This window comes from Salmo trutta, chromosome 33 (assembly GCF_901001165.1).
Source record: "Salmo trutta chromosome 33, fSalTru1.1, whole genome shotgun sequence".
NCBI lineage: Eukaryota > Metazoa > Chordata > Actinopteri > Salmoniformes > Salmonidae > Salmo > Salmo trutta.
Window position 1 is genome coordinate 4,167,624 of NC_042989.1, and position 14,239 is coordinate 4,181,862.

The 14,239-nt window shown below is 41.0% G+C and overlaps 1 protein-coding gene across 2 annotated transcripts; it reads left to right on the forward strand.

Annotated features, from left to right (window-relative positions):
• Positions 1 to 337: 337 nt before the first annotated feature.
• myct1b (myc target 1b) lies at positions 338 to 12,884 on the forward strand. Of its 2 annotated transcripts, none has more exons than XM_029729509.1 (2): positions 338 to 483; positions 11,929 to 12,884. In XM_029729509.1, exon 2 carries the CDS (start codon positions 11,958 to 11,960, stop codon positions 12,504 to 12,506), a length of 549 nt encoding a protein of 182 aa, XP_029585369.1. In that variant the 5' UTR covers positions 338 to 483; positions 11,929 to 11,957; the 3' UTR covers positions 12,507 to 12,884. The 2 variants fall into 2 exon arrangements, with proteins under 2 accessions (XP_029585369.1, XP_029585368.1); XM_029729508.1 differs by lacking the exon at positions 338 to 483 and adding an exon at positions 11,046 to 11,246.
• Positions 12,885 to 14,239: the final 1,355 nt, after the last annotated feature.

Consider the following 14,239-nt stretch of genomic DNA (forward strand, 5'->3'; position numbering starts at 1 on the left):
AAAGGAAGCTTTACCTTACACTGACATTGAGCCAGGTTAGCACATGCCCACTTCAAGCCTGGGCATGCCAAACATGCTGACCACACTGCTCTGTTGCAAAATAAATGTACACATACATGTTATTCAATCATTGCACCCACACAGCTCGCGCACGCCAACGAGCGTCTGCGTTGCCAAGCGCTAAAATAGAAGTCAATTCTATTTGTGACGCTGGACGCGGTGCAAGTCCTGCCTCTCCCATCTCCTCATTGGTTTGTAGAAGCAGATACCCATCTCCTCATTGGTTATACCCACGTGGGTAATTGAAAGATGAACTGAGGTCGGTCGGTCAGTTGTGGTAATACACTTTATTATTAAAGTTAGATGCCAATTGCCATATAAAGTCCAAAGGAGAAAAAGCCTTGAAGGTGGAGAGATGACTATAAACGATTCGGTTGACAGTTTTATGTGTGGATTAATTGTCCGAGTGGAGGACCTTTTCAGGTAAAATAAAAACTCAACGTTTATATCCCAGGACAAATTAGCTAGCAACAGCAAGCTTGCTAAATATGACAAATTAGCTAGCAACAGCAAGCTTGCTAAATATGACAAATTAGCTAGCAACTGCAAGCTAGCTAGCTAAATTGCCATAAATGTTTAATGTTTTTCGACGTGTTTGTTTTGATATTTCAACCTGCGTGAGGTGATCGCGTTTGGTGTGGGGGACAAAATCAATTTGCGCACGATGGCGCACGATGGCGCACGCGGACGGACGTGCGCATCCGTTTTGGGCATGGTGTAAGCAAAAGGTTTGAGACTAAGATTTCAAACAAAAACAAAAACACACACAAACACACAAATACACTGGCACTCAAACATGCACGCTGACACACACACACACACAGAGGAAAGTTTTAAAACTATAGATAGCCTTTATCGTTCCTATGTTCAGTCAACATCACATCTTTCTCAAAGACTATGATTTATTCACAAAAATGAATTAATAAAAATACCAAGCTTTGCACTTAACATCTCACAACCTATACAATTCAGACACTGTTCTGCTATGTATAGTTTAAGAGATCATCTCCACCTCAAAAACCACATGATGATTAACTCTTGAACGTCATGGCAAAATGTAGATTTCCTCTTAAATAGACATGCCCAAAAGTAATTATTATCCACGAGATGGCAATAAACAATAACTAGTAATGCTGCATAGTTCTAGAAAGGTCTGGAACTCACCTTTCTGGTAAAACTGTCTATAAATTGATGAGGTGTACTCACGTTTGGGGACACAAACTCAAGTACATAGTACAAATATTATGAAAATATCATATGATTTTTTTTCAGATTCAACAAAAGTTGGGGAAGGATGACTGAAATGATTTCAAAATATAGTAACAATCAAATTATAAATTACTTAGTGTAAGAGTTCACCTTTCTTATAACTGTAAAATAAATATGATCATATTTAGGGACTACAAATTTGGCCCCATTTCATATAACTGATAGAGCATTTTCTGCCAAGCCTCCTCTGAGCAACGCAGAGACACCATTCAAATGTCTGTAGGCTCGTTACAACTTCAACTTCCCTCTGTGACCAAGATAAAGTGGTCGTGTTTCAATTCTACAAAATTATTTTGTATTTTGTCATGTCGAGAGATCTAAATCTGGCTGAGAATATCACAGTGAGATATCAGGTTGCTAGATTGGCTGCTAGATTGAATCCCTGAGCTGACATGGTAGAAATATGTCATTCTGCCCCTGAACAAGGCGATTAACCCACTGTTCCTAGGCCGTCATTGTAAATAAGGTGTTCTTACCTGACTTGATAAGTTAAATAAAGGATAAAAAAGTACATGACTGCTGGATTTGCTAAACTGTCCTTTAATATGCCGTCTCCCAGGCTGGGCTACGTCACTCCAAGGAAGAGGAAATCTATTCTTTGACTGGATAGGCCAGAAAATTGACATGTCACTTCCTATGCAAATGTGGGGTGTCAAACCTGACACTTCAAGTCAGCTCTGCTCAAATCAGCTCAAATTCGGTCCCAATTTGCCACCTACCCCTTTCCCTTGACCCTAACCCCTTTGATGTTTGCAGACCTGTGAGTTCCAACAATACACTGCTTTTGAACCTTTGGATCTGCAAACATGGACAGGTTGGGGCCAAGAGGAAAGGGTAGGAAGAGAATTGGGACTACAGACACTAGACTCAATTCAGGGGTGGATTTAGAATTTCTATGGGCAAAAGTCCAATAGCTGAAGGTTCAAGTTACAAGCTAAAAACCTTGACTCTCAATTCAGGGATGGGCCCTATAAGGGGATGGTGGTGATGACCTGATGCCCTTGTAACAGGAGGGTAACACCAACAGAGAGACTCCCTGTATTGATCTGACGCCTTTCCAAGGACAGACAGGAAAGATATCAGGTTTACCCATGCCCAGCACACTGACCGTGGATTTGTTACAGACTTTGGGTTGGGCCACTGACTTCCATTTCAGGGAACAGATAAATTAATACTTTTAGGACTGGCTATAATACAGGGAGTACACAAATGGTATCGTATGCAGAGAGAGTGAAACCAATGCCTTGTTTCCAAGCCTATTCTTAGACTAAATTGGACTTTTAAGCAAGATTGCCTGTGCCTATTTGTAAATCCTCATTTATCATTTTTCCAGTACTAGACTCTGCGGTACAGAAATAGGTCATCCCATTTCTGTGTTTGTGGAATCACACTTTTAGTCCTTTTATAAAACTGAATTGGGTCGTTCCACCGAGTACCTTTTACGGCCCTTTGATAATGAAGTGCCCTTTAATATAGACCACTTGGGAAATTCAATGACTCTTTTTAATATGAATAAATACTTGCTAAAGTGCCATAATTCAGTATTTTGACATGTCCCTTTGTGCACCTTTTGAGAGTTCTAGGAAGATTTTAACCGATTTAACCCCAACATTTCTCCATGTTTTCACCATCATGTTTTCTCCATGTTTTAACAATGAAAATGTAAAAAATAATAATAATAATAATTTGACCTCTTGAGATGGGAAAACATGCTTTTTATTAAGTTGAACAGGTGCTATTTATGTCAGAATTATCAAAAAAATATATATGAAGTTACAATACCCAAAAGGTACTAATTTGGTGGACCGAATGAGGCCTACCCTTGAGTCATGTCATACCTGACCTAAAAGCACTAGCACCTAAGCATATGCCAACCACAAAGTAAAAACAAAGCAAACTCCTACAAACTGTGTTTAATGCTGATCATTAAGTTCTGATAGCAAAGACAAACAGATAGCTATGAAGCTTCATTGTAGCAAGCATTGGGCTCCATGACAACCAAAGTGTGAGATGCCTGACGACCGTATCTCTGACACGTCACCAAATAGCATTGCTCTACTTCTAGAAAACAAGACCGTGACTAAGAAGAACATATTTGAATAGATAGTGAGGAAGTGTCATGAACATTTTGTGTGGTTTAGAGCAAACAGGAAATGGTGTTTTATATCAATGGCACCAACCAGAGCTGTGTAGTATATGGCTCAGGCACCAACAGACACATTTACTGTATGAGAATCCATTCTGATTACGCTATTTTCAAATCAAAACCTTTCCCCTTGATACGGTGACCACTCCTGTTGCAGGAGTTCTCTAAATTCATCTCATCAGTCACCTTAATTAAATTATCAATGACTTTAGTTAAATAAAGACTTCAACAACAAGATAACAAACGAGGTGCCTTATTCCCTGTTATAGGGTGAATGGGTAGGCAAACCTAAGAAGAGGGAGTAATTCTCTCCATAGCCTATCCCTCAGGCAGCACTGCAGTGGCAGTACACACAAGGCTATTACAAACAAAACCTTGTTTTCAGAATCATGCATATCTTCTCTCTGAAAGTACTTCACCTAAATGTAATATCTCAACATGCACCTGGCAAACTCCAGACATGCAGGCACATGGCCAAGGTATTGAATCAGCATAATAGCACAGCAGCACCGAATGGATATTAATAGAAAGGTTTGTCTAAAATGGCATCCTTATCCTATATAGTAGGCTATATAGGCCAGGAAAACGGGTGCCATTTTGTATGCATCCAAAGTACCAGTACCCCCATAGCACCCAAATGAATGAGACCTACTTTGCAGTTTCTGCATCAGGTTGGCAATGTCCTTGGAGGTTCTTCCGGACTGCCATGGTGAGGCCATGTCTTTTTCCTGCTACTGTCTGGACCACAGCAGGTGATACACTGATGCAGACGAGACAACAGGAGATCATCCCACGTTAGTTTTGTGAGGAGGGCATCCCCTCACGCCCCTCCTCTCCCCTCCTTTCTCTGACTCTGTCTCTCTCGCTGTCTCCGTCTCTCTCACTTTCTATCTCTGTCTCAAGCCGATTTCAGAGGCTTGATATGGGCTACTGCAGCAAAGGGTCCAATCAAATCTCAGGTTTCAGATAGGGGAACAGCAGTTTTGCTACCCAATGGCAGCCGTCCTTCCATTCATTGTCTAGAGAGGAGAGAGATGATACATGTGCCAGTCAGTGTGTTTCCTTGAAAGTGAGCTATCACTGTCAAATATGTATTTATATATGAATATTAACTAAATAAAAGCATTATTCATAGCTCATAAGTCATTATAAATCTGCTTATAATGCATTATACTGAGGCTAGGTACGCTGTAGGAAGTGTTACCAAACCCCTAGTATCTATGAATGAAATAGGATTGTGAAAGCATGAGTCAACAGAAAATGCTCTATGAAAGTGACAGGAAGTTTACAGTACGCCTACAGTGCATGCATCATCTGGATAAACAAAATATGAATGAGCTGTCAAAAAAAATGGATTTTGAGTCACACTGCAAACAACAAGTCATTGCATATTAATTCGCTATAATGTAGATTCCATTAGGAGTTCTTGTCTTGAGCAATTGCGTCAATTGTCTTGTCTCGAGCTATTGCATCTATCTATTGGCTAGGCGAGAAATGTTCCTTCCCATATGAAATAACTAGAAAAAAACGGAACATATTCAGTAGTAGTATTAGTAACACATTAGTAAAACAAATTAACACAAATTGATTAATCTAGTAAAAGAAATGCAACTAAGAAAAGTTGCATTAAATAGAGCATTCAAACGTTTCTTACCCCTACTGTCAATCCTGCAGCAAGCGCATGAAACATAAACTTCAGGGAGGAAGTGTATGTGCGTGTGTTACTATGTTGCCAATGGTAACAATCAAACTCTGTAGCAGTCGTCGTATTTTTAATTATAATTTTTTTTATGTGAAACATTGTAGCAATATTAAATACTATTTCAGTTCCTTGTAGTTTCTTACTATTAAAAACGAAGAATATGGTCCTCGCGCTAAAGTTATCACGTAGTTATTCGCGCCATGTCAAATTGGAACATTCCTTTCCTGACACTTTACTTTTTTATGTGCATCTGTCTATCATTTGACTTTCACTGCCATCTTCTGATTTCTTCAAGTAATGCAGGTTATCTAGTTTGTCTGCCCTACTGTATGGACCTACAGTACGCTTATCAGTACACACGACACAGTGCTGCTTAGTAAATCTAGTAATTAGCTACTACAATAGACTTTTATTCGGGAAAGTGTGGGAAACTGTCTATTTATCTAGGCAACCACTTCATACCAGCACTTCGGTGACAGCGTCAATAGATTATTGTAGCCGACATGGGAACCGCAGGGTTGGGTAGGTTACTTTCTAAATGTAATCTGTTACAGTTACTATTTACCTGTCCAAAATTGTAATCAGTAACGTAACTGTCGGATAACCTCAAACTCAGTAACGTAATCTGATTACATTCAGTTACTTTTAGATTACTTTCCCCTTAACCTCTATGGGCGTCCCACCTACTCAACAGCCAGTGTAATCCCGTGGCGCGATATTCAAATACCTTAGAAATGCTATTACTTCAATTTCTCAAACATATGACTATTTTACACCATTTTAAAAACAAGACTCTCGTTAATCTAATCACACTGTCCGATTTCAAAAAGGCTTTACAACGAAAGCAAAACATTAGATTATGTCAGCAAAGTACCCAGCCAGAAATAATCAGACACCCATTTTTCAAGCTAGCATATAATGTCACATAAACCCAAACCACAGCTAAATGCAGCACTAACCTTTGATGATCTTCATCAGATGACAATCCTAGGACATTATGTTATACAATACATGCATGTTTTGTTCAATCAAGTTCATATTTATATCAAAAACCAGCTTTTTACATTAGCATGTGACTAGCATGTGACTAGCATTCCCACCGAACACTTCCGGTGAATTTACTAAATTACTCACGATAAACGTTCACAAAAAACATAACAATTATTTTAAGAATTATAGATACAGAACTCCTTTATGCACTCGCTATGTCCGATTTTAAAATAGCTTTTCAGTGAAAGCACATTTTGCAATATTCTGAGTAGATAGCCCGGCCATCACAGGCTAGCTATTTTGACACCCACCAAGTTTGGTATTCACCAAACTCCGATTTACTATTAGAAAAGTTTGATTACCTTTGCTGTTCTTCGTCAGAATGCACTCCCAGGACTTCTACTTCAATAACAAATGTTGGTTTGGTTTCAAATAATCCAAAGTTATATCCAAATAGCGGCGTTTTGTTTGTGCGTTCAAGACACTATCCGAAGGGTAAAGAAGGGTGACGCGCCCGACGCGTTTCGTGACAGAAAAATTCGAAATATTCCATTACCATACTTCGCAGCATGTCAACCGCTGTTTAAAATCAATTTTTATGCTATTTTTCTCGTAAAAAAGCGATAATATTTCGACCGGGAGTCGTTGTTTTCGTTCAAAGAGAGAGAAAGTAAACATGGAGTCGACTCGTGCACGCGCCTCCAGTCTCATTGTTCTCAGATCGACCACTTACAAAATGCGCTAATGTTTTTCAGCCATGGCCTGCAAAGCCACCATTCATCGTTCTGGCGCCTTCTGAGAGCCTATGGGAGCGTTAGAAAATGTCACGTTATGCCAGAGATCCCCTGTTTTGGTTAGAGATGATCAAGAAGGCCAAGAAGTAGTCAGAGAGAGCGCTTCCTGTTTGGAATCTTCTCAGGTTTTGGCCTGCCAAATGAGTTCTGTTATACTCACAGACACCGTTCAAACAGTTTTAGAAACTTTAGGGTGTTTTCTATCCAAATCAAACAATTATATGCATATTCTAGTTACTGGGCAGGAGTAGTAACCAGATTAAATCGGGTACGTTTTATATCCGGCCGTGCAAATACTGCCCCTTATCCCCAACAGGTTTTAAGAGGCATTAGAAGAAAACAAAAATGTTTTGGTAAAAGACTGAGGGATGGGCCTGGAGAAATGTAACCACTCTCAGATGAATTGACAGAGCTATGGATGCACTGACCATCCATGATATCAAAATTATTGTTTTAACCATGTTATGAGGCTATACAGTGTATGTTTACATTCACAATGTTTACAAAACATTGGAGAAAGACAAGCTTATATTGTGGGTTTTCATGGAGTGTGACAGTTGAAATAAGCTCATGAGGCATTTATACGTTATATTCTTCAAGAATCATTGGAGATATATATATATATATATATATATATATATATATATATATATATATATATATACGACCGGTCAGAAATTTTAGAACACCTACTCATTTTCTTTATTTTCACTATTTTCTACATCGTATAATAATAGTGAAGACATCAAAACTATGTAATAACACATATGGAATCATGTAGTAACCAAAAAAGTTGCTAAACAAATCAAAATATATTTTAGATTTTAGATTCTTCAAAAAGCCACCCTTTGCCTTGATGACAGCTTCACACACTCTTGGCATTCTCTCAACCAGCTTCACCTGGAACGCTTTTCCAACAGACTTGAAGGAGTTCTCACATATGCTGAGCTCTTGTTGGCTGCTTTTCCTTCACTCTGTGGTCCGACTCATTCCAAACCATCTCAGTTTGGTTGAGGTCGGAGGATTGTGGAGGCCAGATCATCGGATGCAGCACTCCATCACTCTCCTTCTTGGTCAAATAGCCCTTACACAGCCTGGAAGTGTGTTGGGTCATTGTAATGTAGAAAAACAAATTATAGTCCCACAAAGCCCAAACCAGATGGGATGGCGTATTGCTGCAGAATGCTGTGGTAGCCATGCTGGTTAAGTGTGCCTTGAATTGTAAATAAATCACAGACAGTGTCACCAGCAAAGCACCCCCACACCATCACACCTCCTCCTCCATGCTTTACGGTAGGAAACACACGTGGAGATCATCCGTTCACCTACTCTCCGTCTCACAAAGACACGGAGGTTGAATCAAAAATTGCTAATTTGGACTCCAGACCAAAGGACAAATTTCTACTGGTCCAATGTCCATTACTCGTGTTTCTTGGCACAAGCAAGTCTCTTCTTATAATTGGTGTCCTTTAGTAGTGGTTTCTTGTCAGCAATTCAACCATGAAGGCCTGATTCACGCAGTCCCCTCTGAACAGTTGATGTTGAGATGTGTCTGTTACTTGAACTCTGTGGAGCATTTATTTGGGCTGCAATTTCTGAGTCTGGTAACTCTAATGAACTTATCCTCTGCAGCAGAGGTAACTCTGGGTCTTCCATTCCTGTGGTGGTCCTCGTGAGAGCCAGTTTCATCATAGTGCTTGATTGTTTTTGCGATTGCACTTGAAGAAACTTTCAAAGTTCTTGAAATGTTCTGTATTGACTGATCTTCATGTCTTAAAGTAATGATGGACTGTTGTTTCTCTTTGATTATTTGTGCTGTTCTTTCCATAATATGGACTTTGTCTTTTACCAAATAAGGCTAACTTCTGTATACCACCCCTACCTTGTCAAAACACAACTGTTATGGACAGACGAATCTAAGTTTGAGCTGTTCGGATCACAAAGAAGAACATTTGGGAGATGCAGAAAAAATTAAAAGATGCAGAAGGAGTGCTTGACGCCATCTGTCAAGCATGGTGGAGGCAATGTGATGGTCTGGGGGTGCTTTGGTGCTGGTAAAGTGGGAGATTTGTACAGGGTAAACTGGATCTAGATGAAGGAAGGCTAAAGGCTATCACTCCATTTTGCAAAGCCATGCCATACCCTGTGGACGGCGCTTAATTGGAGCCAATTTCCTCCTACAACAGGACAATGACCCACAGCTCCAAACTATGCAAGAACTATTTAGGGAAGAAGCAGTCAGCTGGTGGCCAGCACAGTCACCGGATCTCAACCCTATTGAGCTGTTGTGGGAGCAGCTTGACCGTATGGTACGTAAGAAGTGCCCATCAAGCCAATCCAACTTGTGGGAGGTGCTTCAGGTAGCATGGGGTGAAATCTCTTCAGATTACCTTAACAAATTGACAACTAGAATGCCAAGGGTCTGCAAGGCTGTAATTGCTGCAAATAGAGGATTCTTTGACGAAAGCAAAGTTTGAAGGACAATTATTATTTCAATTAAAAATCATTTCTAACCTGGTCAATGTCTTGACTATATTTCCTATTTATTTTGCAACTAATTTCATGTATGTTTTCATGGAAAACAAGGACATTTCTAAGTGACCCCAAACTTTTGAACGGTAGTGTCCAAAAATGGATGTAGCAACTACAGGTTGCCCCTTTAAGTCTATCAAAAGTGTGTGAGTTCGAGCATGTGTCCATTAGGCCTATGGATAAAAAAAAAATTATCAGCATGAATTAGATTGAGCAATAAAATCGCCACTTTTATTCCATAGGCTAAGTCAGGACAAAACCAGGAGGATGAGAAAAAGAGAGACTGGGGAAACCCAGGAGCCGAGAAACCGCTGGTTGACTTGAACAACAAGACGAACTGGCACAGACAGACAGAAAACACAGGTATAAATACCCAGGGGATAAGTGGGGAAGATGGGCGACACCTGGAGGGGGTGGAGAAAAGCACAACGACAGGTGAAACAGATCATTGCGTGACATATGCAGCTTAAACTTCTTGAATTTAAAAATTATTGGGTTCAAATACACATTTAGATTTGTGAACAGCCATCCACAACAACCACAATCCATAATGCGCAAATAGCTAAATGAGAGAGCAGCAGTGTGATTCACATCAATGCGCTATGTTGATATCAATAATAAGTGATATCAGTATCGCCGTAGCCTACACCACTACTGTCATCCTTAACTTCAAGCGTTTATTCAAGTTGGGTAATCTTTGGATGCCGACAGCAGTCGCACCATTGGAAGACATAGCTTGGACTGTAGCCTGCTCTTTTACCGCAATCCATCAACCACATTTGGTGTGTCATCATAGTGTCTCTGACTTGTGGTCAGACTCGCTCAAGTGGAATAAATTTAAATGTGCACCTTTTTTCTATGCTGATTTGAATGTCATTAAGAAAACAGAGAAGTGTCAATTATATTTTTTTTGCAAACATCCTTTCTGAATTTAAAAGTAATCCTCGAAGTAATCTAGTTTTTCAAAAGTATCTGTAATCTGAATACAATATTTTTGCTGGTAATGTAACGGATTACAGTTAAGGTTTTTTTGTAATCCCTTACATGTAATCCATTACTCCTCAACCCTGCCACTGCAGTTAACGAAGGTTTAGAGTTTAGGGAGCACAACAATTGAAGGAAATCCCATCAGAGGCTGTATACTTGATAGTGTTCACTGTAGGCGTTCTATTGGACAGTGACGTTTTGTTAGGTTTGCTTATCATACATATCCCTAGTGAAACACTTGCAAGATTATTGTGGGCCACAGAGAGTTGTGTTTATATTTATGTCCTCACTGCCCCTATCACTATACCTTACAAAATATACCCTTAAAACACTCTATATAACATGAAAAGGGCTCCTGATCTAAAAGTCACAACGTTGCCATTCAAGTATAAGTACATTACAGTATTTAATATGGAGCCAAGAGGCCATTGTTCAAGAGGAACATTGATTGTTCATTAATCAAGAGGAAATGATGTCAGAGGAAGCAGCCTTGTTTCCCAAAGTTCTGCCCCACGCAGATAAGAAAAGCACAAGCTAATTTTAAAAAGTAGAGAGAGAGGCAGGAAGCATGACAGCAATGTTTCCACTATTGCAAACAAAACAGACAGGAAGAAATGGACCAAGCAGGCAGCCTGTCTTGAAAAGAGTTCAGTTCAATGTGCTGCAGGGTTCTCAGTTTGGATGTGAACTACTTTTCTTTTCGTTATTATAATGGCGTTCAATGAGACAAATCCATTTCTGGATATACTAAAATCATTTAACATTGGTAAGAATTTTAAGCCTGCCTTTTTAATGTGTTTATTTTTCATTAAGGGATATGGGTATTCTATCTTAAAATGACTGCATTCATCTTATATAATACTACTACTACTAATATATGCCACTAAGCAGATGCTTTTATCGCTTTTATCCATACATTTTACGTATGGGTGGTCACGGTAAGCAAACCAACTACCCTGGCGTTACAAGCCCCATGCTCTACCAACTCAACTTCTGTGTAGTTCTGTGTTTACAGTATATGTGTTATTACAGTTATTGTTTGAATTTGACCTACAGTCCGTCCATTAAGTGATATGAGACCATCTTTGAGTAGTCGATTTACTACTGTCGGTTTTTCATTTATGAAAATGTAAATTGTGGACCATGGAAGCAATCATTTGCAATTTGTCAAGGAATGTATACTGGCATTTTGAATCTGAAAACTCATTTATCCAACAGTTCCTTGCTACTCCATTTTGATCAACCCCAACAGGCAAAACTTGTTGCAATGATGTCATTACAATCAAATATCAACTTGATTGCGCCCTGCTTGTAATGATCTCTTTTTTTCCCAGCACTCCCCACTACGACAGCATTCAACATTCAATGTCAGTTCGCCTCAAATAAGGTGACATTAAATTAGGGAAAATCTAAAAAGGTTGTCTAATATCTTCCTCCTTTTCCTCCAGGGAACCTAGTCCTAGCCTTTTGTCTGTCCATGTTGTTGGGCCTTCTGATTGGAGCGCTGATCTACATCCTCCTAACATGGCTGTCGAGACGCAGAGCCTCCACCCGGATTACCAGGCGTCCCAAACAGCAGCACCGCTCAGCCACCTCCCAGCGCTCACACAATCCCATGGCCAACTGCCAAGGCCTCTACCGGAGCACAGTGTTCGACCGGCACAGCGACAACAGCCTCGGAGGAGGTATTCTGAGCCTATATAGACAACCATCGGTGGAGCCGGTTGGTCCACTGGGGAAGAAGACCAGCTCAGGATCATCCACCTTCCGACCAGTGCCCAAGGGCAGCAGGATGGGTCAAGGTGACGGGGCTGAGGGTGACACTAACAACCAGGATACCTTGCCTCTTCATGACACTACTGACACCAATTCATCAGCAGCAGATACTGCCTCCCTCATGCCAACTCAACCCCAACGGAACTCTTTTTGGTTGGGAAACAGCAGTCTTAAAGGGTTCCTGCCCACACAGACTCCTCCTCCCACATATGACAGTGTCATCAATGCCTTTCAAGAGACATGCACCTGATGATGTCACCATATGCTGCCTGGGATACATAGGTTGACTGGTTATTACAGTAAAGGCTTTACTGCTGGGGGCCTTTGGAAGAGATAGGGGCCATGTCTTATGGAGAACTGTTCAGTTTTGAGTAAGGTGACCTTTGGTCCTTCTTTGGTCCATCGTCCACCCTGTCTTCTATTCAGTCTACTATCTAAGAAAACTAAATAAATAGATTGTACTCTGACTGACCATAGGTTATGTTTATGTTGAAAAACTGTGTATCTCAATGGAATCTATGTACAAGAAGATGAAGGGTCAAGAGGATTGTCTATTATGGCTCACGTTTCTGTGATATGTTGATGAAGTTGTTGATAAAGTTGTTAATAAAGTTGTAATTATTATCCAGTCTTATGTGCTCTATCTACATTTTATACATCTGAAAGTTTCTGTGATATGTCTGTAGAGAAGAGGGAGGATTTTCCATAAAAGCAACATTACTTTAAAAAATAAACTCAGCAAAAAAGAAACGTCCCTTTTTCAGGACCCTGTCATTCAAAGATAATTCATAAAAATCCAAATAACTTTCCAGATCTTCATTGTAAAGGGTTTAAACACTGTTTCCCATGCTTGTTCAATGAACCATAAACAATTAATGAACATGCACCTGTGGAACGGTCGTTAAGACACTAACAGCTTACAGACGGTAGGCCATTAAGGTCACAGTTATGAAAACTTAGGACACTAAAGAGGCCGTTCTACGGACTCTGAAAAACACCAAAAGAAAGATGCCCAGGGTCCCTGCTCATCTGCGTGAATGTGCCTTAGGCATGCTGCAAGGAAGCATGAGGACTGTAGATGTGGCCAGGGCAATAAATTGCAATGTCCGTACTGTGAGGCGCCTAAGACAGCGCTACAGGGAGACAGGACGGACAGCTGATTGTCCTTGCAGTGGCAGACCACGTGTAACAACACCTGCACAGGATCGGTACATCCGAACATCACACCTGCGGGACAGGTACAGGATGGCAACAACAATTGCCCGAGTTACACCAGGAACGCACAATCCCTCCATCAGTGCTCAGACTGTCCGCAATAGGCTGAGAGAGGCTTTGACTGAGGGCTTGTAGGCCTGTTGTAAGGCAGGTCCTCACCAGACATCACCGGCAACAACGTCGCCTATGGGCACAAACCCACCGTCGCTGGACCAGACAGGACTGGCAAAAAGTGCTCTTCACTGACAGGTCGCGCTTTTGTCTAACCAGGGGTGATGGTCGGATTCACATTTATCGTCGAAGGAATGAGCGTTACACCGAGGCCTGTACTCTGGAGCGGGATTGATTTGGCAGTGGAAGGTCCATCATGGTCTGGGGCGGTGTGTCACAGCATCATCGGACTGAGCGTTTTGTCATTGCAGGCAATCTCAAAGCTGTGCGTTACAGGGAAGACATCCTCCTCCCTCGTGTGGTACCCTTCCTGCAGGCTCATCCTGACATGACCCTCCAGCATGACAATGCCACCAGCCATACTGCTCGTTCTGTGTGTGATTTCCTGCAAGATAGGAATGTCAGTGTTCTGCCATGGCCAGCGAAGAGCCCGGATCTCAATCCCATTGAGCATGTCTGGGACCTGTTGGATCGGAGAGTGAGGGCTAGGGCCATTCCCCCCAGAAATGTCTGGGAACTTGCAGGTGCCTTGGTGGAAGAGTGGAGTAACATCTTGCAGCAAGAACTGGCAAATCTGGTGCAGTCCATGAGGAGGAG

Coding starts and splice junctions, on each gene's coding strand:
- myct1b (XM_029729508.1), top strand. CDS start 11,192: ATGGCGTTCAATGAGACAAATCCATTTCTGGATATACTAAAATCATTT. Junction 11,247..11,928: donor ACTAAAATCATTTAACATTG/GTAAGAATTTTA, acceptor CTTTTCCTCCAG/GGAACCTAGTCCTAGCCTTT.